We start from the raw sequence: 26,951 nt of genomic DNA on the forward strand, positions 1-26,951 counted from the left end.
ACAAGCAACTTCATTTTGAAAGTAAGAGACAAAGGGAAAAAAAATAAAATACACACAACCTTTACACACACAACTAGCAAAACAAACTGTAAAATTAAAAACCCACACAGCATATATATATACTTTTCTCCCTGACGGAATGTATAAAATAAGCAGTCGACACCAATAAGCTTTGAAACAAATGGTAAAATAAAGAGGGGGTGAGGAGGAGGGGAGTTAAAGTCTCGTCACACATGCATAAATGAGAAAATTGCACACTGTATAACTCACACCTTTGTCAAGCTTCAGCACTAAATAGACTAGCTCTATATAATATATATATTTATATATATTCAGATATATATGTGTCTATATCAAATACTGCATGGTCTTCTCAGGCTAAGATGAATCCATACCATGAACCAAAGACCTACTTGCATTTTTGTCTTCATCTAGTCAAAGCCATGCCCACCATACTTCTAGACAACTAGGAAAATGAAAAACAACCCAATCGAACAAAATCAAAATACACGTACACGAAAAAACAAACAAAAAAATCAACAACTATTTAGATTGTATTGCAGTTTCATTAAACAGTACAAATACTGTTAGTAGTAAGAGTTTTTACTAAATAGAAATTGATTATCAAACATTAAGCTATATTCAACGCTTGCTCTTTGTACACTAGTTTCGATCAGGGAAGGTAACAAAAAGACAAATTATGAACATTTAAAACTGAACAGCGAGCATTCGCGACAGCAAAGCATGCTGTTCTCCTATTAAGGAACAACAAGTAACTCACTACTCTCCAATATACACTGAATCCAAAAATAAGCACTGCCTGTATGCGCAATGCATTACATCCATGCCTATCTATGCATGAATACATATATCTGAGTGTGTATATACATATACATATACACACGTTGAATGCATGGACTGATCTGAATTTCAAGTGCTGCAGTCCAGTACATTATATATATATATGTATATATATGTATATATATATATATATATATATATATATATATATATATATATATATATATATATATTTGTATATAAGTAGTAACATGAACGACTTACGAAATATTTAAGGCACTATGGGTGGGGACACATCAACAATGCAGCAAGTCTGGTGACACAAACATTAAGAGCAACGTCTAGGCATCTTTCCGTTAACATTTCTGCTCATGCAAGAACACATGCAGCGTGGGGGAACAACCTTTTTTATAATCTGGTATGTGACTAGACACTGAAAACACCAAGGACACTGAAAAAGGTACAAATACTCGAAACGGGAAACACCAAACTGTGGACACATGTGCATCTGTCGGCCATTTTGAACGAGATAACTCTGTGGTTTTACAACTGTAGATGTGTCTTGCACAAGTTAGAAGAAGGCAATATAGAAAAATAGGTTTGGGATGGGCGGCGCTAAAATGTGATTTTTTTTTTTCTCTACACGCCCAATATTTTTCACCTGTTTAGAGGAGCACTCATAGAAGATCCGATGAGAAAGGGTATCAAATGTGCAAAACACATTAAAAGTGTTTCTTATTTCATTCATTTCATTCAATCATTCGTCCATTTTTCTCTCTGTGAATTTCTCTTGTCTTGTCTGAACCGACTCCTCTTCTCCTTGTTTTGTAACCGGCACCTGTCCAGACATTTTCTTTTCATTTCAACCATTTTTTTTTCTCTTCTTTTTAAAGCTCAAAGTTCAATTGCACCAAAGTCGACATGATTCAAAAATATAGCTTGCTTTCTCTGATGTGCCATGGCTTTGGGCATGAGAATCAGATGGTGGTTTGTGTGTTCAACGAAGGCCCCTGGCAGCCCCAGAGGGCCGGTGGACATGGAGGTGGAAACAGATGGGGGGCAGACGTAAGGGCAGCAGATGCACGGGGGGGCCCTCCTCCCGCCGTAGACCACCTCGGGCGGGGGCCTCAGATGTAGGGGTACTGGCTGAGCTTGGTGGGGCTGAGGGGGAAGCCTGCGTAGGCGGGCGAGGCGATGTAGGAGTGCGGGGGGAAGAGGGGCTTGAACTGGCCCTGCGGGTGGAGCGTGGGCGACGGCAGCAGCCGCGGGTTGAGCCCCACCGTCACCTGGTGGACGATGTGCCCGGCGGCCGGGTGCGAGATGCTGTAGGCCGGCTGCAGGACGTGGGAGCCGCGCGTGGCCCCAGGCGAGGCCAGCAGGTGGGCCATGGGCGCGGCCGTAACCAGGGGGCCTGAGGGCGGGTACGAGAGCAGGGCCGGCTGGGCGTGCGGGTGGACGCCCAGGTGAGGCGGTGGCGGCGGCGGCGGGTGGTGGCCCGAGGTGTGGGTGGGGCTGCCGTGCTGCAGCGTGAAGGTGTGGCCATGCACAGTGGGCGGGATGTAGGCCTGCGGCCGCCGGTGGGGGTAGTTGCCGTTCCACTCCTGGTGGGAGGAGCCGTAGTGCACCTGGAGGACGGAACCGAACACAACCTTTAGAACCGGAAGAACATCGAGACCTCCACTGACCAGTCCACTACACAAAAACACAAGAGGCCTGACGCGTGATGTCCATCTGTGCTAAAAGCAGGGATACCCAGCTCATGTTCTGTAGAAGCTTACTTCGTGCATAATCAGTGTTGAAGTTACATTATGGTTCTATAGAAACAGAGCTGAATTTTAATTAATGGCTGATTTAACTGCTGATCTGATCACTTTACATTTACATTCATTAACTTTGCAGACACTAAAGTGTCCAAAGTGACTTACATGTGTCAGCTATAATACAAGGGATTACATAGTCCACGGAGCAATTTGGGGTTAAGTGCCTTGCTCAAGGGCACAGTGGAAGCCAGGAATTGAACCCACAGCTTTCGGGCTACTGCATGCTAGCCCAGCTCCTTAACCATCACACTACCCCCCCCCCCCCCCCCCCCCCGCTTGGTTAGACCTCGGGGGCTGATTCTGTTGCATTATCATACAGCCCACACAGTGCTGTATGATAATACATGCCCTGCCTCAACCACGGCCCTGGTGGTGCTGACTTGCTTACCTGCCCATAGGTGAGGGGCGGCGGCTGCTGCGGATGATGCTGGGGAGCTTGCTGTGGCTGGAATGCGGGGGCGATCTTCTGGGAGCGGTTGAGGAGGGGCGTAGAGTGGGGGACCTGGCGGCCGTACCCATTGCGCCCTTTGGATGGGCATGAAGATTCTAAGACTGAGAGAGGAGGGCAGAGGGAAGAGAGAAATGGGGGGGGGCAGACATTAGCATTTATGAAGCAAAACCAACCCTAAATCTTAAAGGCCCACAGCATAAAACGCTATTTAACCAATGTCAACCCGCTTCAAGGAGGGTGGCAAAAGGCATCACTGTCAGAAATCGGATCAAGTCTCGCTGTCCGGTCTTCAGGCGAGCTAGTACGGCTCAGTAGAGTCATTTTTAGCCGTCATCCTGTCTGATCTTGTCAGACCTCTCTTGCACTACAAATATGCCACCGTTTATGCAAAACAGGGCCAGTGATGACAGTGGCACTCGCAAAAAAGCCTGGAGCTGAATAGAAATAAGACTTGACGTGTCATCGAGATCTGAGGGAGAAAGGGTGGGGGCTATGAGCCAATTGGTAACTAATCTCGTTCGTGTTTCAAGTTGTGGGTCATGCCGCAGTCTAAAAATACGCCGCGAGCAGGCCTAGAATAGTACACTGTGGCCTTTTAAGAGTGCAGCGGACGGGAGTGTTTGACTGTGAGAACGAGGAGAGACGGGGGGGGGGGGGGGGGGTGGCAAGAGAAGAGCGGGAAGAGGTATCTGTTTCAAGGAGTCAAATGTCAAACCATGTTCCGTAGTTGACCTATGCTGGACAAAGCACTTACATAGGACAGAGATACCAACAGAGACAGGCCACAACTGCCGGAAAGGCTACATAAAGGCATGCGCGACACCTGCACGTTATGAGAACGACAACGACATCCACAAGCTCATAGAGGCTCCGTCTCTGTGAGGCAAGAGGCCGTGGTGAGCCCATGAATGCGTGCGCCAACTGTGAAAACATCTGCGGAGGTGTCGCCAACGCCGCTATGCACCTTTTAGAACAACATGCTCAAGAGTCGACACGCTCAGGACCAAACATCAGAGGGGAGGGGGGGAGGGGGAGCAGGTGGCTCTTAACACCTCTTTAAAAAAAGAGATATTTGGAGAACAAAGTGTTTGTCAGAGTGGAAATTGAAAATAGCCAACTGTAAACAAGAGGACAGAGCACAAGCACAGCATCCAGACACGCAAGAGCAGCCGGGGGGGCAGGCCGGGCCGCCGGTGACGCGGCAGCCGTTATCACCTGCGGGAGCCTTGGTGACCTATAAAGGCCGCGTAATCCCACGACAGTTCACCTGTGGAGCAGACAGCAACACCGGTGTGTGTGATTGCGTCTTTGACCTGGTAACAGTCTGCCAATTAGCCCTGTGACCAGGAAGGAATTAGCTGTGTTCCAGGCCTCTACTCAACAGTTTGCAGAGGGATCAGCGATCAGGGATCAGAGATTAGCAAACAGTCTTTCTGAGCTATCCAGACACCTGCACACTCAAGGGTCGACTGTGACCGACTAGAGGATCAATGAACTAGCACATAAAACGTGGACTGGGGCCAGACAGATTCATAACACACATTTGGCGATAACCAGTGGAAAACTCCATGGCACATAAAATAAAGTTGCCACAATAATGCATTAAGATCAACCATTGCCAACTCTACACAAAATACACGTGTCTAAATAGCGTCATCGTTCAGAATACATGCATCTACCCGTCGTCATACCTGTCTTGTGTACATGTTTGTTAACTACAAAATACTTGTGGGCCTATTCTATGCATCTTGACTCTTGAATTTCCCCTTGGGGATCCATAAAATACAGTATCTATCTATCTATCTATCTACCTATCTATCTATCTATCTATGACTCTACAGTTGAAGACAGTACACAGAGTATGCGCTGCTCCCCTCTGTGGTCCCAGAGTGTGTGTGGGGGGCTGGGCTCACCTGTGTGGTTGCTCTGCTCCCTGACAAAGTTGTTGTTTTGCATCCTCATGGGCGGCACCACCATGGTGCGCACCGGCGGCTTGTTGCGCTCCATCTCCGTGGTGACGCAGGGCTTGCGGTTCTGGTTGTTGTCGGCGATGTAGCGGCGCCCCAGGAAGGGGCTGTCGTTCCGCCCGGAGGAGTCGGACGCCGGCGAGCCGTCCACCGTGTCGCAGCCGCTCTCCTGCTCGTCTTCGGACATGCTGCGGAGAGGAGCAGACAACACGGATGAGCTGAAGACACCATTCACCACGCAATGCGTTCATAATTACACGCTTGTGAATTAGACACAGACTCATGCACTGGGAGGTCACTACAATGGAATGTCATTTCACATGGTTGCCCATCAGAGCAATATCATCAAAAGATGAGCCATGAGTGACCTTGCAATAATATGTGTTTGATTATTCATTTACACTTGGATGATTAATAGGATGCGTGTCTGTGTGTCTGTGTGTCTGTGTGTCTGTGTGTCTGTGTGTCTGTGTGTCTGTGTGTCTGTGTGTGTCTCTGTGTGTGTCTCTGTGTGTGTCTCTGTGTGTGTGTGTGAGTGGTAGAGGAGAGTGTGAGAGGAGGGCGGAGAGCGGAGTGGTACCTGTTGGGTCGTTTGCAGGGCGAGCCGCTGGACTGCACTGAGGCGGAGGAGCTGGTGCTGAGGGTGGAGTCGGGGCTGCTGAGGGAACACACACGCTCCATGGTCAGCGTGCTCTGGCACGCCTCACACTCAGGGCTGCCCTTACACCTGAGACACACACACACACACACAGACACACAGACACACAGACACACAGACACACAGACACACAGACACACAGACACACAGACACACAGACACACAGACACAGACACACAGACACAGACACAGAAAGCAAAAAACAGGTCAGACTCAGCATCTCAGGGTTGCAGGAAATAATGCCAATAACAGAATGCACAGTGCTTATTGTGCAGAAACTGCTCTTCTTGCACTGAGCCTGACCAGCAGGCATAAAGAATCTCATTCATAATCCCGTAAACTATGTCAGTAGAGTGTGAATGCGGTTAACTCATAGCAGTGCCACTGAAACGCAGGCGAGGGCGAACAACTGCTTAGGCAAGTATTAAATAAGATTAGCTGCTCATGACTTAAATATCCAAGGAGTTTAAAAACATGAGAACATATACAGGCTTTAACTGCTCTCAGTGTCCCTATGAAGCAAGCCTGCCAAAACTCTACTGCAAACATCAGGTAAACCACTCATTTGCCAGATGCCTTCTTTTTCAAAAGCACCATGAAAAATGTCGGCTGTACATTCTATTAGGCCTAACTATTTTCACGCACGACCCAGCACGTCAACAAACTCATCGCTTTGCTGTTGGTTCGTGCTTGTTTATGACATTAGCGTTCAGCCTGCGCGCCCCGACTTACTCTCCCATCGAGTGCCTCTGCGTCTGGTCCTCCTCGTCCGTGTCGGAGCTGATGCTGATGACGCTGACCGCCGGGCTGGGCGAGTCGGTGATGACCATCGACTGCCGCTGCTGTTTCTTCGCCACCACCAGCTCCTCCTCTTCCTCCTCCTCCACCTTGCAGCAGTTGCGCTCCTGCTGTTCCTGCTCCTCCGCCGCCGCGTTCTCTTCCTGTCGCCGGACGTCCGTCTGGTCGGCCGGGCACTCCCTGCGCTCGGCCTCGGCGTAGCGCCGCCGCTCTTTGCTCTCCTCGGACTCCGCGCTCTTGGTGGTGGTGGTGGTGGTGGCCATCTTTGGGCTCTGGCACGCTGAGCTTTGGATGTTTGTGCTGTGGGTGAAGTTGTTGCTCCTGACATGAGAACAGACGCACAGGCAGCCATCAGTATACACACACACACACACACATTTACACACACATTTACACACACCCACACACATACACACACGCACGTTACACACACACACACACACACAAACCACAGGTGTTTAAGTCATCATAACTCCACCTGACTCAGCAGACCTGTCCCATCTATCAAAACTACGACACCAAAAGCCAGATTATAATATTTCAACATCTAAGAATAGCCAGAAACACGCTGGAAAATGTGTTCCTCAATCTGTTTCTAATCTTCACTCTCCTTGCACTCCTTACTCAACACGTCAGTGTACTGGCACTTGCAGTGTGTACTTCGCAATCACTTGGCTAACAGAAACCTTGTGTGTGTTTGAGTGTGTGTGTGTGTGTGTGTGAGTGTGTATGAGTGTGTGTGAGTGTGATTCTCTGTGTGTGTGTGTGTTGTTGTCGGAGCTGGCCGTGGAGCTAGTGCGACTGTGCTGGGCGAGGAAACCGAACCTGTTGACACAGGGCTTGTTGCGTTTGTTAGCAGCGGGCTGTGGCCACACCACATGGGCAATGCCTATGCTGATGGGCTGGTGGGCTGACATGGTCATTTGGTTGGTTAGGAGTGGCTGGGGGTGGGGCAGCATGGAGCTGTAATGGTTGCCATGGGGACGAACTTTCCTGCGAAGACAAGAAACAAAACACAAAAAAAAAGAGGGTGGATGAAGTCATGGGAAGGTGTGCAGACGGTGGAAATAGCCAATTCCAAAAAGGCATGGAAACAGCATGGTATTGATGTGGACACTGCATTGTCACCAAATACATAGATAATCACGCAAACAGACACACATGAACAAACAAACATCCACACAGACTGAGACAGGAAGCAATGAACTGAAGGCATTTGGAGACAACCCCATCACGAGGTGCCGGGTCTTACAAGTTGAACACTAACCCCCAGTCTGCCAGTCTCTGTGGACCCGCCACAGTGTCCGAGGCTAGCGTTGTGGGTGGCGGCGGCGCTACCGGCGTCACCTGCTGCCAGGCGGGGACCAGGATTTGTTGGGCGCGATTGGACCAGGCCTGCGGGGGAAGCAGAGAGGGAGGCGTTTTCATTCAACCATACAGGGGCAGGGAGAAGCACAGCGCTCCTGCTGCTTCTGCTGCAGCAACATCACACATCTCTGCAAGGGCACAAGCAAGGGTACCGGCGAGAGTAAAGGTGCCATTTTAACAGAAGCTGGCACAGGAGAGGAGGCATTATGCCAGCGTCTAATGCTTGACTTCCACTGGCTTTAGGGCAGAGGGGTGGACAAAACACAAGAGTTCTGGCCAATGGACCTTGACCTTGTCTCCTGACCGCTCACCTGAGTGATGACTCCCGGTCGGATCTGTATGGGCTGAATGGCAGGGGCCTGGGTGACCAGCGGAACGGCCGTTTCCATGCGGACCGAGTAGCCCGCCGGCTTGCTGGGGTTGGTGGGGATTCCTATGGCACAAAAAAACGCAGTCACGACGGATTACGCAAGGCTGAAAACAGTTGCATGCCACAGAGTCATTTCTTGTGTTTACCCATTTGGTTGAGATAAGCACAAGGCAAGGCTAGCTGTCTGACATACCAATGGACAAAGCTTCCTTTTACAACAACAAAAAAAAAAGAGACCACAAACGGCACATCTAAAACATACTTTCTGAGAATAAGACTTTCCTTTATTCCTTGACTTATCTGTGCAGACATTCAGCTGGTGCCGTGCAACCGCATTAAAACACCACAGAGACACGAGACGTGAAAAATGCTCCAGAAGAGAGTAACTGCTTGATAATTCTAGGGTTCTTTCATGGGTGGGAGCCAGGCAACCGCTTATGAAAGTCCCCAAAGCATTCCAGCGAGGGCAACGGAATGTACCTTGGATAGTTGGAGGACATAGGATGAGCGCCTGCTGGAACGAGTCGGTGCAGCCAAACTGCGGATTTCCTGTCTGCAGAGGTATCCCAGGATGCATGGGGGCTGATGGGGGTAAAGCCTGAAAAACACAAGCCAATCAAAAGGAGTAAGACTGTGAAACGTGCTGAACGGGTGATGGGCGGATGCGCTAAAATTAGCTGATTTTGCAACCATGCAAATCATTACATCACCATGTAACATTGCAACACTACTGTTGAAACAGTGTTATATACAAACATCAGTGCAAAAATATGTGAACTGTTTCAATACCTCCATAAGTACACATACTGACAGACATTATAACAAGAGAGCGGATGAAAGAGAATGCAGTGCACACATGATCAGAGCTAGAACTAATACTGCTTGTCAGGTCATTTGTTTACATCAGTGCTGAACTGTACATAATGTTCCACTCTGTAAATACCAGCAGTTGCGCAATACTACTCTATATTTCTCACTTGGAGTAATGCAAGAGATAAAATGCAATTTAGGAGTGGTAAAGTCGCATTTTAACCTAAATGAATTGTATAGTAAAAGGAACCAAGATAGGAGAATGTGTACCGACTCAAATCAGTCATCCATCTGACAGCAGTGCTGCACAATGGCCTGTAGGTGGCACTGTTAGAGCTTACTGCGAGAGTCCATTCCCATCTGAAAAACAAGCCTTTGGCTCAAAGTTCACTCGCTTCTGTGTAACTGCTTAATCAGGGTTATTGAATTATGGCCATAATGCCATGGCAGCTCAAACGTGATCAGAGCGCTGTGTGAACGCTAGTTCTAGATCAGGAACTAAAGGTCGTACTCCATTAACATTGATTACACCCAGCAGGATTGTTTCGCTCCCCCCCCCTCCCCCCCATGGAGTAACCATGAGCAGACCAAGTGCTTTTCTCTGCCCCCTCCCCCCCATGACACTGTGTATCGGTCCTAATCTGGGTTTACCTATTCCGCCGATGAAAATGTGATTTGTGCTGTCGGCTCTGACGCACGGGGGGGCTACACATGTGACACAAAGTGTTCCTTCATGTTCCTCTATTTGATTATTTCATCAGAAAAGGACCTTCTTGAGCAAAACCAAATATTCTAGCAGGTCAATTTCGTAACAGCTACCAGGAGTCAGAACGGCGACGCCAAAACAAAATGACTACAATCCTGCACCATCCTCTTCTCTCCCCCCTGGCAACCAAACGCACGCTCTCGGCGTTGCCATGACGTCAACGCTCTGCCATGGCAACGGAGCGTCGTGGCAACGCAGTAAGGTGACACATTAGCCAGGGCCTTCGAGAACAATGGTGGCAAGGTAAACAAGCTGGCGTCACCGGAGACGCCAGCGTGCGGGGGGGGGGACTGACTGATTGACATCAGCGCCCATCTGGTTCGTTGCTGCCTGCTGCTTCCTGGAAGAAGGAGCGTCGCTTCTGAGTGCTCGACCTCATAAGCCGCCGCCAAGACACCCCGAAAAACGCCCCCAGGTGAACTCAGGAGGCAAATATTTCTCGTCTGGGTTTGGAATTCGCCCGTGTTGCCATGTTTGACGTAACAGCTCTCGTCGAGGGCGCCTGAGACAACAACATCAGAGTGCAACACCCCCCACACACACACATGCACACACACACACGCACACACACACACACACGCACACACACGCACGCACACATGCACACACACACGCACACACACACGCACACACACACACACACGCACACACACACACACACGCACACACACACACACAACCACCCCCCATGACATTATTCAATGTTGTCATTTTACAGGCTGTAATGACGAGTGGGTGGATAGGTCGTAACAGAGAAACGGCTGATGGTAAGCCCATCAGCTATGCCATAAAATCCTCGCCATAAAAAAAAGAGGAAAAAAAAAAACTCGACGGTGCGTTGGTTTCGGGAGGCAATGAACACCCAAGTGCTGCTAATCCAATCGGAAAGTGTTTACATTTAAGCTGACGTTGCTGCCGTGCATTAAAAAGTTAATGAGAGGGTTCGGTGACATTTACTTGTGTGTGAACGCCAGCCATTTTGCTGAACGGCACGGTGAGGCCGGGCCCCGCGGTGGTGGTCACTGGGCGGATGTAGGGGGCCTTATTGCGGTTGGCTGTGTCGTGCGTGCCGGGGCGTGACAGGCAAACGTCCATGATGTGGAAACAGGACTTCACACTGTGGAGAGGAGAGAGGAGAGGAGAGGAGAGGAGAGAAGAGGGAGAGAGAGAACGAGAGAGAGAGAGAGAGAGAGACAGGGTGAGAGAGACAAGACCAGTAGAGGAGAGGAGAGGAGAGAAGAGGGAGAAATAGAGGGGGAGAGAGAGAGAGAGAGACAGAGAGAGACAGAGTGAAAGAGACAAGACCAGTAGAGGAGAGGAGAGGAGAGGAGAGGTAAGGGAACGAGAGAAGAGGAGAATACAAAACAGAAAAGGGAGGTTAGATTCACACGGCATTGGATTCAAGGTTCATCTATTTCCAGCATCAACAGAGCCACATAATTAAATGCACATCACCGAGAGTGAAGTTTAAATCTGGGATGCCAAACCGTTCTGAAAAACCTACACCTCCACAAAGCACAGGCCAATTACAGCTCATCTGATTCAGCTAATGAAAGCTCTTCAGGAGCCTATACGCCTACTAATGCTTTCAACTAGAAACAGCCGGGAGAAATCAGACTTTCAGAGTCGCTTTATCGAATGAAAACAAAACACTGATCATTTGAGTGTGCTGACGTCTGTTAGGACATTAGAACACTGGCTCAGGGGTGACTTTGGCTTTGAACTTCACAGCTCGGCTGCCATTGAACAGGAAGATAAATGGGGTTCAGGTGTGTTAAGGGGGATAAATCTGAGTAAAACAGCTGTAAAACAGTCATGAGAGGTGTGTGTGTGTGTGTGTGTGTGTGTGTGTGTGTGTGTGTGCGTGTGTGGCTGCTCACTGGTTGCTGTGGGGGAAATCCAACAGGTGTTGCATTGTGACAAAGGGGTGGTTGAGCGCCTCACTCGGGGCTGCCCTCTTCTCCGCATCAATCAACAACATCTTCTTCAGCAAGCTCACAAACTCTCCACGGTCCACTTTCTCGGCCAACAAGTCACTGCCTTCCAGATTCATCACCAAATTCACCTGCAGGGCAGTTCAACAAGGTAAATCAGGCGAGAAGACGTCAGCACTGCGCCCAGTTCTGAGAATAGCTCAGGGGCACTTTGACACAGTTGTTGTATGCTGGGGTTTTTTTTGCTTGCCATTCCTATTTAACGAACACTGAAGACAGACGCACTTGCTTAATATAGACTCGGATTTTTCATCCAGCAGACACATTTAATAAAAAGTCAACTCTCCTCAGATAGCAGCCACAACCTGACAACAGTTCAAATCAGGCTCCTTGTGAACATTTGTGTCATTTGTTATAAGCAGAGACAGCTTTCAGCTAGTCTACTTGCTGTAAGGAAAAGAAGAAAAAAAAGGCAAACTGGGACATACGTGCGCAATATCATCCAAACAGCTGAAGATGTACTTTCTGGCTTCCTTTGATTTCATCCCCGTCTCTGTCTCGTGCTCCTCTGTGGACTGCGGGAAAGAAGGAGGGGGGGTGGGGGGGTCGGGAGAGAGAGACAGGAAATAAGAGAGAACATTCAGCAAGAAGGCAGGGCTTGCAGACACATCCGCATGACAAAGCCTGCGGAAAGGCCAAGACTAAGAAAGGATGAAGTAGGCCAAGCGGTACCGTGCACAGTTCCTCTGTTGGCTAGAACAGTGGGGGTAGTGTTGTGTTGCAGGTTAAGGGGCCTTGACTGTGGGTGGGTGAGTGTGTGTGGGTGTGTGTGAGAGAAAGACAAAGAGAGAGAGTGTGTGTATGTGTGTGTGTGTGTGTGTGTGTGAGAGAGAGAGAAAGAGTGAGAGAAAGAAAGAAAGAGAGAGAGAGAGAAGGGTTTCGGGGTGGCGGTCTTACTTTCAGCCTCCACGCTGCATAGGGGGAATCAGGCTCCCGGCAGAAGAAGCGAGACGTCTTTGTCCCCACTTTCAACAGGTGCTCCCCGGGCAACCCCTGCGTCTGAGAAATGTAACGGATCTGGGTAGAGGAGCACACACACACACACACGGAGGTCATTTCGCTGAAGATAAACACAAGCAACCCTGCAGAGAAAACACACACTGTTGAGACTTCGACATCGGCCTTATCTTGCCAGTGCAACACTCCCTGCATAGACTGTGACAATCAGCTCATATTAGCCAGAGCCCCTGAGACGAGGCAGCATGGCATCAGACAGCCAGCGAGAGCTGCAGGGGGTCCGGGACAAACATCTACTGCAAACAGCAGAAAAACAAAGACAGAGACGATGTGCGTGTGTTTGTTTGTGTGTGTGTGTGTGTGTGTGTGTGTGTGTGTGTGTGTGTGTGTGTGTGTGTGTATGTGTGTGTGTGTGTGTGTGTGTATGTGTGTGTGTGTGTATGTGTGTGTGTGTGAGAAAGACTGTGTTTGAAACAAACAGGGTGATAGAGCAAGAGAGAGGGGAGAGAAAGACAGACAGGCGAGTGTGTCTGTGTGTTTGACAGAGAGACAGGATGACAGAGAATGTGTGTGTGTTTGTGAGAGACCGAGAGAACGAGAGAGACTCCTTGTGTGTGTGTGTGTGTGTGTGTGTGTGTGTGTGTGTGTGTGTGTGTGTGTGTGTGTGTGTGTGTGTGTGTGTGTGTGTGTGTGTTCTGACGTCAGTGGCGTCTGCATGTGAGGAACAACATCCATTAGAGGCTGGCTGTGGTGGTGGCGGCGAGGCGAGCGGGCCTCTGGAATTTCAGAACCTCTGGCCACAGACGCCCTTCATCTTTAACCTCTGACCCCGGAGGAGCCCACCGACCATCAAACTCCTGAAAGGTAAACACGCGCATAACCCTCCAGGGCTCGCTCGCCCGTGTGTGTCTGAGTGGACGCGTGTTGACCTTGGCTTGTGCGTCAAGGACTGTCTAGGGCGGTAAACACGTCTTTGCAGTAACAACACAGGAACTTGATCTATGTCTGCCCTTGGATGGCTTGAAAAATGCTTGTGGCGTTGTGCTCAAAAACAGGGTTGGGAGGGGAGATGGTGGTGATGCCACCCCATATACACCCAGGCCTACAAGCTCGGGTGCCCGTAGACAGCCGAGTTTGAGTCTGACTTCCTCTTTCATTACTCAACCGAACTCATTTCCTGTCTGCTTGGGTCCATTCTAGCTGAATAAAGGCTAGGGGAATAAGCATGAAAAAGCTGCTAAAACCGATGGCGGGAATGCGCGCACACTCACCCACACACACACACTCACACACACATACGCACAAAGAATTCCGAAGGCAGGAAGTGAGCGGCGCTTCCTGGGATAAATGTTTTGATTGGCACGTTGTGCGCGGCCCCGCACGTCCCCGCTGGCGCTAAAACAGACAGGGGGGGGGGGGGGGGGGGGAAGACCATTCATCAACATTCCAGTCTGTTACATCACCAATCTCCGCCGCTCCGCGCTCCTCCCCGGCCGCTCTCCCTCTCATCTCTGCAAGCCGGCCATAACCATAACCCAGCTCCCCGGCCTCATCACATCCAACCGGCGCACAGCGGCAGCAGCACAACCAGAGCTCCATCTCATTAAATCAGCACTCTCTTATGTTGTCTGTCTCTCTCTCTCTCTCTCTCTCTCTCTCCCTCTTCCTTTCTCTCTCAAGGATTCTCTCGCTCTGTACCTTTGTCAGCTCAGACAAACAAAAACAGACGCCGAGAAAGGTCAACAATCCATCACAGGCAGGCCAAATACAACAGTCTCCACTCCTCTCTCCTCTCTCCTCTCTTCCCTCTCCTCTCCTCTCCTCTCTGTCGGCCCTCTTCTGTTCTGCTCTCCTTGTGGCCCTTTCAGTTCCGCTGCATTGACTCCACTCTCTCCTTGCCAACTTGTGTAACCTTGTGTTTGGGTGTTTTTACATCAGTGACATCAGGAGACAGAGGAATAAAAACACTGAGTGCGACAGTTTTCAGGGCTGTGTGCGTTTGTGTGTGCCACACGGTGTTTAAGAGTTTGTGTGTGTGTGTGTATGTGTGAGAGAGAACGAGAGAGAGGGATGGAATGTTTTCGTGTGTGCATGTGTATGTGTGTGTGTGTGAGTTTATGTGTGTCACAGAGGGAGTATCAGTGTGCCCCTATATGAGGCTGGTATCGGTCCCAAGGCTAAACTCCTCCCTTCCTGTTACAAGTCCTCTCGCTGCTGGGGAGGTAGCCTAGGTAGAGGCAGAGATGTGGCCTACAAGCCCGGGCCTGCACACCACACTCCGCTGCTTTGCTCTGCACTGCACTCAGGTGCTGAGAGTCAACCACATAGCAGTCAGAACGAAACCAATACCTTTTGAAAGTTCCAGCCAACGCCCCCCTCATCCACCCACACAACATAACACAACACACGACACACATGTACAGAAACACATGGTTACACCCCCTCCCCCCTTCCCCCTCTTCGTTCTCCAAAACACATAATGTATATGCCCACAGGCGTAAGGGACATTCCTGGGACGGTATGTCTGATAAGCTATAAGGGCTGCTGGTGGGCTGTCGTAATGTTGCAGGAAGGCTAGATATCTCGGTGAGCTGACAGGCGACTGATGGAGCTGGGCTTTGGCAGGGAAAGCGAGCTGGGATCGTTGGGGGGGGTGGCATTGAAGTGGGTGGTTGGGAGGGAAGTTATTAATACATTCTGCTGTGTGGGGTGGAACTGAACCCCCCCCCACCCCTTCTCCCTCGCTGCCTTATAGGCCTAATTCATGGCCATGGCCCTTAACACTGGCTTGCCCACCTTGGCCTCTGGGGGCTGACACTGACACTCCACTCCGCCGTTGCGCGGAGCTTTCCATAGGTCAGGGGGCCCTGCAGGACAGATGAACCGCTCATGAATCTACGCCTGTTTACTAATAACAGCTCAACGACTCCCCACGCAACACCACCACCACCACCACCGTCCGCCCAGCCCCGCCCCTCTACTCACAGGTCTTGAAATATGCTTTAATTTTTGCTAACAGCAAGCTAATGAGAAATTGCTGGGGCCTACCCCTCGGCTCCCGGCCATCTGGCTACGGGGCTAACTGAATATTACCCCCGGGGTCACCCACGCAGCCGACCGTTTGCATAATTTCTTCATTAGCTCCGTTCGAAAAAAAAAACGGGTTACGTCACTGTGTTGATTCTAACGATTGCAGCCGCCCCGTACAGTAAGAGCAGCCGGAGGTCTGGACAGAGAGAGATTCCCTCAGGCCTTAAGGGATGGTAACTGTAGACCTGCAAGAGCTGCCTGAAGTCCAGAAGTCCACCGATTTGCTGATTTACGAGCTGCCTTTCCAGCATCTGGTCAGAAAGGACCGCATTGGACCTTAAGATTGATCTGCGCTGCTTCCAGAGCTCTGCGACCATGGCTCTTCAGGAGGCGATCAGGACTTGCCTGGTTTGTCTGTTCTAGGACACCGTGTTCCATCCACTTGCAGAGAGTCGCATCATGCGCATTGCCCTATGGCTGTGTGATCTATTACCATCCCTATGTTTTATTTACTCTATTCTATTTTGATGTACAAAGCACTTTGAGCTATGCGTTTGTTGTATTTCAAGTGCTACAAATAAAAGCGTGATCATTATGATTACTGTTATGATGAGGTGGGGGACATTAATCTACCTCCTCTCCTTGTTACTTTTCCTTCACAACGCAAATCAATCAACAAGACGCAGCATGGGGCAGCACTGCTATGCGTTGGTTACATGACATGGAGGCTCCCCTCGGAATCTCCGCTGCACCGTCAGTACGTGCTGATCTGTCCGTGTGAAAACACACTCCCTATTTTTAGTATGACAGTAAATTCTCAGATTCGCTTTCGGAGGTGTTCAGTTATCCCTCCCCACTGCAATGAGCGGAGGTGCTGTTAACGTGGAGCCGGGAGAGTCGATGGATGGATGGGTGTGTGTGTGTGTTGTGTGTGTGTGTGTGTGTGGGGGGGGGTGGAGTATGAAAAATGATGCTGGGCAGTAAAAATACTGTGGCGTCTGCACACTCTGCTCAGGCAGGTCCAATGCAACGTGGTGTGATGTATATGGAGAGTGGGCTGGGCCTGAACATAGAGGTGGGGGGTGGCTTAGGCATTCCTGCGGCATTTCCTGAATTCCTAAAAGCCCCATAGGCTAACTCTACACAGGAAGCACTGCTAGGGGTGAGTGTGTGTGTGTGTGTGTGTGTGTGTGTGTGTGTGTGTGTTGGTGCTGCTGATGGGCACAGCGGGTGGGGGGGGGGGGGGGGGATCCAGCACCTTCCTCCCCTCTCTGGTATCACACACCACCTCCCTGCTCCCACTCACAGGGCCCCCACCTCTCGGGGAGAGTCCGAGAGAGATCTGCTCGCAACATGCCCTCCCCAGAAACAGTGTGCTAATCCAGGCCTGTTGCTGCCCGTCAGTCCCTCCTCTACCTCCCCCCTCCCTCTCCCTATCTCCACAACCCCCCCTCTCCCCATCTCTCTCCTTGCCAGCAGGAGTGTGGGGCAGGGACAAACCCCCCCCCCCCCCCCCACATCGCAAGAAAAAAGTGAGCTCCTGGTTGTGGACACACTGGGCTGAATAGAATTAATGTCAGACTACTGAATTAATGGCATCTGACTGCAATAAAAAGCCTCTACTGTGGACCAGTCAGTGTAACCATGCACACCGAAAAAAACAAACAGAGAGAGAGAGAGAAAGCACTGAATGAGAGAATAAGAAAGACAGAGAACAGAGAGAAAGGGGAAAGAGAGAAGAGAAAAACAGAAATGGACAGAGAATTTGAGAAAGAGGGAGAGAGAGAGAGAGAGAGAGAAATCATGGCATCTGATTCCTGGTTTGTGTTGGCCTGGCGGCACATTCCAGCCAGCTCACGCTCTAACTCGCGCTTTAATGGATGACATCAGCATGAGGTGATGTGGAGTGGCTGAAAACAGATAGCTGGGGTATGGAGGGGGAAGACAGAGAAGAGATAGCGAGAGAGAGAGAGAGCAAGAGAGACCCAGAAGAAAGATAGTGAGTGAGGCAGAGCTAGAGAGGCAGAGAGAGAGAGAGAGAGAGAGAGAGAGAGAGAGAGAGGAGATAGAGAAGGATAGGAGAGCGGGGGAGACAGAGTGACCGAGAGAAAGAGCGTGAGCACATGCTCCTGGACGGTTTGAGACGCCAGGTGCCTCTGCTATTAGTGCCACCACACTATGCCACGTTTCGGAGACGTGCTAATAATAACACGCTTGGAGCGTCTGTGGCCGGGGCAGGGGCAGGGGCAGGGCTGGCCAGCTGCTGTCTCGGGGATGACATGAGAAGAGGACCGTAGGTGTGGGTGGGTGGAGTGCTGCATGATTAGTGGTCCAAAGTGACATCAACACACTAAGGGAAAATAAGCTCATCAACACTAACACATGCCAAGGCCCCACATAAACCTGAGGTCTCTGACCAACTCTGCTGCAAGACTGTTTGCAAAGCATTCAGGAATGAGTATACAGACCGCCATGCGATGAGGTAAGTGAAGAGGGTTTGTGTGATTCAGTGATTCACCACCCTACAACTGATATTGTGCTACAGAAGTATGATACTGTAATGAATTATTTTGATCAGTTCATCTGGTTGTCTTTTCTCAATCAATTAGGCCCAAGTAGTGTTACTACTCTTTTTTAAATTATGGTCTCCAACTCTGCACTCAGATTTTCAGTGTGATTCATTTGCAAAAAATGACACAAAACACAGAAGAATTTGACTAATAGCATTCATATTTATCGTTATAATAATCGTGAATTATTTTGGTCAAGATAATCGTGTAGTGAAAATCTGATGTTGTGACAACTGTGCTTCTGTGTTTCACTTTTCAGACCTGTGGAGAATTTTTCCCTGCTCCAGTGACTACCCAGCTGAATCTTAAAAAAAAAAAAAAAAAAAAACGTGTCCTGCTGCCTGAGATCACTGTCAGCAAGACACCGGTGGGGACAAGGCGCTTGCTAGCCGAGAGATAAAAACGACATTAATAAAATGGCTGGAAACAGGTGTCTCCCTTTCCCCGTTCAGCCTCCCCTGAGGCTGTTTAGCAGTCACCGCTAGCCTCTGTGTCTGGAGGAGGTGATGTCATCCCTACCCTTGATATGTGTGCGACCTTTTTCACAATGTAAAAGTGTATGTCCTGTGTCGCGTATCTGAACAATGTCTGGACACTGCGTTGGTATTTTGCAAATATATTTTACTACATACATCAAATCCGACCTGATATCACTGGTTTTCAATGTGTGATTGATCTGATCATTGTATGTTTCATATTGAACCACTTCCGGTCTTGAAAAAAAATGGTGTGTCTGTGTGTCTGTCTGTGTGTGTCTGTGTGTGTCTGTGTGTGTCTGTGTGTGTCTGTGTGTGTCTGTGTGTGTCTGTGTGTGTCTGTGTGTGTCTGTGTGTGTCTGTGTGTGTCTGTGTGTGTCTGTGTGTCTGTGTGTGTACACATCACTTTACCTGATCATACTCCAAGGCCCCAGGGTAGAGTGGCCAGCCCAGGAAGAGCTCGGCGATCACGCAGCCCAGCGACCACATGTCTATGGCTTCACAAAACGGCAGCCCCAGAATGATCTCCGGAGCCCTGCAGAGGGGTAGGGTGGAGAGGTTGGGAGGGGAGGGGGGAGGTAGAGGGGGGGGGACAAAAACAAACCAAACAACAGTTAACAGGCGTGAAGCTCTGGCCTTTCAGCGGCAAAAACAGGAACACTCCTGCTGCTGCTGCTGCTGCGGTGGCTGCCATCGCCGCCACCTGCGCATCCGGCCAGCACAAAAAAAGCCCTGCAGCGGCAGCAGCGCGAGTGGGCCTGTGTGTTTCATTCTGGAAGCGTTGGACGCTTCATTGTGCCCCTGGGGGGTGGGGTGGCGTCTGGCAGGTTATCACATGGCTCACTTTAGTCCGGGGTGATGCGGGTGTTATACGACCAGCCATGACAGGGGGAGCGGCAAACAAACAGACGGCTAAGGTTTTTTACGGCCTGAGCCCTAATGTCCAGCGAGGAAATGTGAAGGCACTGATGGGGCCAGATGGAAGCGGCATCCCACTTAAACGCGTCGGGAGGGAATAAATCTGAGATGACGCAGCCAGAACGCCACAGGCTGTGGGGCACTGGAGGTTGCGTGATGCTCTCTGGAGCCTCGGCTTGAGCTCCCTCCCTGTCCCTGCGGCCCACATGAAGGGTTAGCAGGTCAACCAGCCAAGCTCAATGGCCTCCAAACCCAGCCGCTCTGGCTTGCCCTCTTTTCCTTTTTTTTCTTTTCCTCCCTCTTCCGCTCCCGCTCTCTGTCTCCCTCTCTGCCTTTTTTACATAAGCGTGGCCATGGCGACGCGAGAAGCCCTGGCTGCTTAGTGACAGATCGCGGCGGTGATCCCTCTGAGTGGTATTAACCCGCCCGCTCCGCGTGAGCTCGCCGGGGGCCGTGACGCACCGCCGGTGTCAGCGCTCATTCTGCTAAGTCAGTCTGACAGCGGCCTCCGCCATTACTCCCGTTACACAGAGGCTTGGCTCGGGCCCTCCGCCGCTGTAACACACACACAGAGGTTTTTTTTTACGAACCCTGGCCTCCGTCGCTGTGCGTGCGTGCGCGGCGCACGCTGGCCGGGCCACACCCCTCTGCGCGCCGCAGAGGAACCAGGAACAGACCCTCGGCTCATGTCATGATGGCATTTTTTCCACACGCGTTTCAGGGGGGTGCCTCCCTGAGCCCCGAAAGAGAAGTTTCGCGAAATGAAAATGTCATCTGCAGAGAGTAATTATACCGGGTGTTAAAAACGGCCGGGGGGCTAAAGGCGGACTAAAGGCGGGACAGATGAAGGAGTTATTTCCGTGTAGGAGAGAGAGGGAGAGGGATGCCTTTGGAGAGACAAATGGCCACAGTATATATACATACATTCAACCGCAGCGTGCGGCTTTGGTCCCCATAGCTGTTGGCTCTCGGATGTCCCGCCTAGAGTTTCCATTAGGTAGATGTGAAGGCCGATGTGTCAGCAATAGCAATAGCGCTTTCGAAGGCCCGAGGAGACATTCCTTGGTGTGTTCAATCTTTCGAGGGCAACAGGAATACACACAATATACACGCAGGGTGTGAAGGTGCATTCTCCCACACGTAGAGACGCAGAAACAAACACGTAGACAAACAACTTGGCAGAGTAAAGACTCGTACAGCTGCGCTAAGCTGGGATATAAATGAGAGAGGAACAACAGCTGTAGAGGCCTTGAAACGTTGAATATTTTAACCTCTTTATTCGCTGTACTATATTTAAAAAGGCAAGCTTAATCCATTGGGAATAATGGAGCACACAGGGCAGTGACCATCAGGCCAGATGACATACACACAGAAAAAAAGAGAACGGGGAAAGAGAGAGGGAGGGAGGGAGGGAGGGAGAGAGAGGACAGAGAGAGAGAGAGAAGGAAAAGATGTCTTTCCATTCCAACTGGTACATGCTGTGCTCTCTCTCAATCCAAAACTTCCTTATTGCCCACACTAAACACACACAGAGTTTCTTAGAAGACTCTAAAGCCAGGTGAGTCCATGGCTCGCTGCCCTTATGGACAGATGGAAATAATTGAAGCCATTTCTACCTCTGAGGGAGACTGATAGCACTGCTGACGTCCTATTTCAATCTCTGCCACAGATTAACATCCAACGAGGATGGAATGATCAAAGCAGTACCACTACTGAGGGTGGATGTCCCCGACGGAACAATAAGACATCTCTGTGTAGTCGGGCACATGGTCGGACAACACAGAGGTACCCAGATCGCAATTTTGGTTGCTAATACTGTGGTTTCACATCTGCACTGAACTCGAAACAGCTTTGCCATCACCTCATACGAAACTGGTTATTTCCACGAAATTGGAGCGTACGGGAATACAGAGAAGGAGAGGAGGGTGGGCTGAGAGAAGTGTCAAGCGCGAGAGGGTTAAAGAATGAGATCACCATGATGTGTCCTGTTAGGGTCGCATGCAAAACCAGTTAGGGCTTAACATATGCTGTTAGGGCTTTAATATGAAGGTAGAGGTTGCATAACCCAGGCTGGAAAATTCACAGAAACACAGAGGGCCTCTGTCCGTCTGTCTGCCTGCCAGAACACACACACACACACACACACACACACACACACACACACACACACACACACAGTTCCCCACAGACATCTCTGGAGAGTACCTACATGGCCCACTCTAGTACCACTACCACACATCACAATTTTGGCATCCCAGCTGGCATACATGCATATGTGACGAGCTTCAAGTCTCAACATGAAGCGCTTTCCAAATCAGAAATGACACTGGGCTCTTCTTAATGCAGGGCTTTGCTTTGCGCGTTTGTGCGCTGTGGTTGGTTGTCTTTATTTATGCATTAGACCACAAGCAAGCTTTCGCAGAAAACGCTCCATCGACACCAGGGAGTTTGAGCCGCGTGCCGCCTGTCACCAGATCTAAATGTAGCTCTGAGCGATAAGAACATCAATTGAATCCAATGAAACAAACAGACATGCCCACAGATTGTGTGAAGGGAGCACTGACTACGCATTCAACTTTGCCAAAGTTTTGGATCTTTGTACTTTTCTGTTGAAATTAGAATGGGTTGATAGATTCACAAGGGTGATGTTTGCTCACTTTACACCTGACAAATAAGGCCTTCATTATGGTCAACTCACCAAAAGGTAAGAAAGTTCACCATTCAGGCAACAATAATGATTAGCAGGGACAGCATCAAGGATTACATAAAAAAAAAAAAAACAGTCAGGGAACAAAACAAATTGCAACAGGGTTAGCAGATACCCCTTCAGAGACCCAGAAGGTCCTCCTTAGCAGACTAATTAAAACTAAAGTAATGAAAACAAAAGCTCTGTAGCTACCTTCAGAAATACGCCCGGGAGAGCAAGGCCGGCTCATTAAGAGCGAGTTAGCGGGGGTGGACTGTCATTAAAGCCTATATACAACAACCAGTGAGCAGCGGCTTTATAGACTGATAATACCAACTTCAGATGGCGCTTCTGCATCACGTACTGTACAACAACTATGGTGCAGGGGGAGCAAAGAGTGGTCAGGCCATTCTCAGAGGAGAAACAACGTTTTCCTTCAGACCTTGGCACAAATGCACATTCAAAAAGCCGGGGCCTCGTGTCATGTGATACCACTCTCTAACATAGACGAGAAAAGCTCCCTAGGACCAGTATGACTGGGGATGGGGGGGGGGGGTGGTGGCTCTTAGCAGAGAGATTCGTGGAGGTTTCCTCCTGCCACTCCGTGGAATTGACTGAGGAGTGGCTAAGGAGTTTGCCGCAACAGTATCTAATTAACTGGACAGTAAGCCTGGGATCGAGTGTCCACGGGGAAGCTTATCCACCAGCCATGTAAAAACATTAAGGGGAGCTCTGAGTCAACACAGAGTCAGAGTCCGCTTTGGAGGTGTTAATCAGAGCAGAGAGCCAAGGAGACAAAAACAAAGGGGGAGAAGGAGGGGAGCTGGAGGAGGGGGAGAGGGGCGGTTACGCCATCAGTTTGCAATGAGATTGTGCTCATTGCCATGACGACAAAAACCCTCCACCTCTCCTCTCATTCAGTATTTCGGGGTAGAACATCTCTCTGGTGACTCCTTTTATCTGGAGAAGGTGATGTAAGGGCCATCAAGGCACTGAGGGGAGGACATCTCAACAATGCTTGAGCACATGCTGTTCCGTGTGTGTGTGTGTGTGTGTGTGTGTGTGTGTGTGTGTGTGTGTGTGTGTGTGTGTGTGTGTGTGTGTGTGTAGTGTAGAGTGTGTTCATTCTACTGAACAGGTGAACCATCACTGCTCTGTCTCTGAATGGATCCATGTCTAGCACCTCTCAAATGAATGACATTAATCAGCTGCTAGATCAGGTGCTATACGTAATGACATCCGATGAACAAAGTCAACAGGGGGGGGGGGGGGGCTGTGCTCTCTGACAGTCACAGATATCCATCTGCAGGCGTCTGCTTTTCGTTTCCCAAGATAGTCACACACTAAATCACGAACGCTGAAAGGAAGGAGCATTATGCATCATCATCACACCTTCAGCCGTTCCCGACCCATCTTCTCCCATTCCAGACCATACTAATGGATCCCTAACACGGTTAGCCTGTTGTTTGGCTCAGTGTTCACGTCAAAGTTGAAGGCTAATGGACTCTCTATGCTCCGAGTCAGTTCGGCTCTTCCAGAGAGTGGCGTATTAATCTAGTGCAGCTGGGGCCATTTCATAGAGAGCCCTTGCTAATGCTGAGGACTTCACAGCTTAGCATGAAGTGTGTCCACCCTCCAGCACAACATCAGGAGGTTTTTAGAGAGAGAGAGAGAGAGTTCTTCACCTGCTGTTCAGATACAGGGTCAGAAGTTCCTTTTCTCTCAGATATGACCAGTATAATAAACTCACAATAAAAAAAAATGCCCATCCTTTTTTCCACTGCCAAATCATGATGATGCGATAACTAAATTGGAAACTGAAAGGAGGTAAAACAGACTAGTCTACATCGTTTTATCATAACTGCATGTTAAACAGCAGATAAGGGCGATAACAACGGCATCGCATTTTCACATGATTAACATTACATTTGGCGGCCTCAAATAACAAGCGTTCCTTTATGAAGGGTAAACATTCGAGGGCTTCACACAAACTAGCCTAACAAGCATAATGCAGCAAAGTGAAAGGACCAAATTTCCCCCTCTGTGCCCGGGGTTAGGCTAAAGCCAACGAGCTGAAGCAAAGTGCTGAGCCTAGCAGCACCGCTCCATGGTGTCAAAAATCGGAGCGCAGGCATCTCGCCCAGACAACTGGGCACGGACTGAAATACGCCACATCACGGAACCGCGGGCCAGTGCCAGGGAACCACCCCTGGTACGAAAAACAAGCACCACCGGTCCGTGGAGTGGACCAGCAAACACGCCTTTTCTCTTTTTCGCTGTGCCGGCTATAGGGGCTCGATTTGGTCGGGCGCAGCAGTTCTTGCTGATGATGGGGGGGGGGCGTGTTGCCTCGCGCACCAGAGTGTGTGTGGCATGCTGCGCGCGATAGCTCGCGAGCTCAGCGGCAGGCCTGGGAACCGGCAAACGCGCAATAAAGAACCGGATCCTGCAGACGGGGGATGAGCACTTCCTTTCCATGACCTTGTGGGGAAGGAGTCCCTGAAAAGCCGGGAAAAAAGGAAGGCGGTTCGTCACCACAAACATCTGCTGCCCTGATATCCCACAGACAGAGACGCGATCAGCTGCTATTTCTGGGGGGGGAAAACGAGAAGAAGCGAAGGGCCTAACATTACTAGCACGGTTCCCATTACTGCCGATGTGCAGCCAACAAGATCAAAGATGGCGCTAAAATAAAACTCTACCCAGACCGAGAATAACCCCTCTCTGTCCACTTCATTTACATAGACAAGCAGAGCAAACAGTATCACACTACTACGCATACGGCCGTAGTTTGTAAAAGCTAAGAAGAAACAGATTCATATTAAAAGGCCCAGAACGAGACACAAAAAACCTCTGAGGAAAAGTAGTACTAAATTTGAAAAATATCAACAAAAAAAAGAACAGCAAGAAAATTTGCATAGCAGATTGCCCCGTAAAGCAAAACAGATAACAGCCCCACAAACACACAGAAACATACAAGCACACGCAAAGAAAAGAATGCAGTCATCTTGCAGGAGGGCCTATGCACCTCTGCGGGACAATCTAAATAGCTATTATTTATTCATGGCCATGATCTCATGGCCCAGAAATAGTCTTCTCGTCTGTGTGGACTGCCCAGTGTGAGCTGATCCAGGTACCAAGTAACACCCAGAAGGTCTCAGTGACACAGGACTGCCCAGTCTTAGAGGGAGGTGTAGATTGATGTCAGCATTCGCACAGACCACAGTCACGGTGACCATCAGAAAACCAAACAAATAAGGTGCCCCAATTTATCCCATTCTGCAGCACAACAACTCCACTTTTCCCCCTCCCCAGCTGATATACCTCTAAATGACACAAGAGCTTCTTTCAGGCCTGGCGCGGTCTATGTTGGGAAACATAATGCCACAAACTCCCACTGTGGCCTAAATTATTCACCGGGACAGAGGGACTCCACCCAGTCAGCAGGGCTTACGTGACCACCCCACAGCCACCAACCAAACCAAACCAATCTGTCTTACCCCCCCGCCCCCCCCCCCACACACACACGTACTGTGGAAAAACACACACACACTGAGGATAATGAAAGCTGAAGGCAAAACATTTACATCAATGTTTGCATGAAGTGGCTTTTCGTTCCTAGTTTTATTTTGAGCTGATGAGGGCAGGCAAAAAAAACAAAATGACCTGATGCCTCATTAGAAATTTGATTTAAAAAAAAAAAAAAAAAAAAACCCAAAAAAAATACAGACAGGGTTTCAGAAGAATGCGAGTATTCAATCTGGTTCCTCTTTCAGGGAACAGGGAAGACACAGGGAAGGTTACTGCGGCCGTTCAGTGCAGTCAATGCAGCAAACAAGCTTCACGGTTCAAGGTTCACAGGCAGCGAGATTAATGGTTACTGTGGTGGCACAGTGGCCCACAGCTTGCCCTTTGGATCTGGTAAACAAACAAGAATGTGCAAAAGATAACCCATTAAGCAGAAAAAAAAAAACACCCAGACATAAAATAGCCGCCTAGGATTCTAGCACGACTTGTTCATCATGCATTTTAGCATACGCCCGTTCAATAAATTACATAATACCGAAGTTTTTTTTCCCCCAGCCTGTCTCAGTTTCTCGCTCTCACGCTCTTGCTCCCTCTCTGAAGCATTTAAAAAAAAAAAAAAAACAAGCTGGAACAAGATGCACTGTGAATGTTCTCCCCGAAGAGAGAAGACGCCACTTCCGTTTCGCCTCTAAAAGCCAAACACGCTAAGGCTAATTCTGCTGTGCTCAGAACAGATATGCAACTTCAGCCCTGCTTGCTTGCTTGCTCACTCACAAACACACACACACACACACACACACACACACAAAGGGGAAAAGCACATTCTGTGGCGGGAAGAGTAAGAGGAGGAGAGGGGGAAACCCCAAACAGCTTGGCGTGAAAAGGCCACGGGGGAGAGAAAGAAAAAGTGTCAAACTAAGTATCTTCATGCTTATTTTACCTCCATTCAGTCTGTGCAAACGGCTTAACGGAAGTCGAATTAC

The 26,951-nt window shown here is 49.6% G+C and overlaps 1 protein-coding gene across 1 annotated transcript in view; it reads right to left on the minus strand.

Annotated features, from left to right (window-relative positions):
• Positions 1-1,052: 1,052 nt before the first annotated feature.
• hipk3b (homeodomain interacting protein kinase 3b) overlaps positions 1,053-26,951 on the minus strand; it is a gene marked incomplete at its 5' end in the record, with an annotated part of 38,298 nt that continues 12,399 nt past the window's right edge. Inside the window, 14 exons of the mRNA XM_062548732.1 lie at positions 1,053-2,426; positions 3,010-3,173; positions 4,986-5,227; positions 5,620-5,766; positions 6,430-6,816; positions 7,321-7,488; positions 7,748-7,890; positions 8,175-8,296; positions 8,714-8,831; positions 10,767-10,926; positions 11,690-11,874; positions 12,232-12,318; positions 12,701-12,820; positions 19,248-19,371. Of these exons, the coding sequence (XP_062404716.1) occupies positions 1,929-2,426; positions 3,010-3,173; positions 4,986-5,227; positions 5,620-5,766; positions 6,430-6,816; positions 7,321-7,488; positions 7,748-7,890; positions 8,175-8,296; positions 8,714-8,831; positions 10,767-10,926; positions 11,690-11,874; positions 12,232-12,318; positions 12,701-12,820; positions 19,248-19,371 (2,665 nt within the window). The remainder of the gene's footprint in view (positions 2,427-3,009; positions 3,174-4,985; positions 5,228-5,619; positions 5,767-6,429; positions 6,817-7,320; positions 7,489-7,747; positions 7,891-8,174; positions 8,297-8,713; positions 8,832-10,766; positions 10,927-11,689; positions 11,875-12,231; positions 12,319-12,700; positions 12,821-19,247; positions 19,372-26,951) is intronic.

This window comes from Sardina pilchardus, chromosome 11 (assembly GCF_963854185.1).
Source record: "Sardina pilchardus chromosome 11, fSarPil1.1, whole genome shotgun sequence".
NCBI classification, from domain to species: domain Eukaryota; kingdom Metazoa; phylum Chordata; class Actinopteri; order Clupeiformes; family Clupeidae; genus Sardina; species Sardina pilchardus.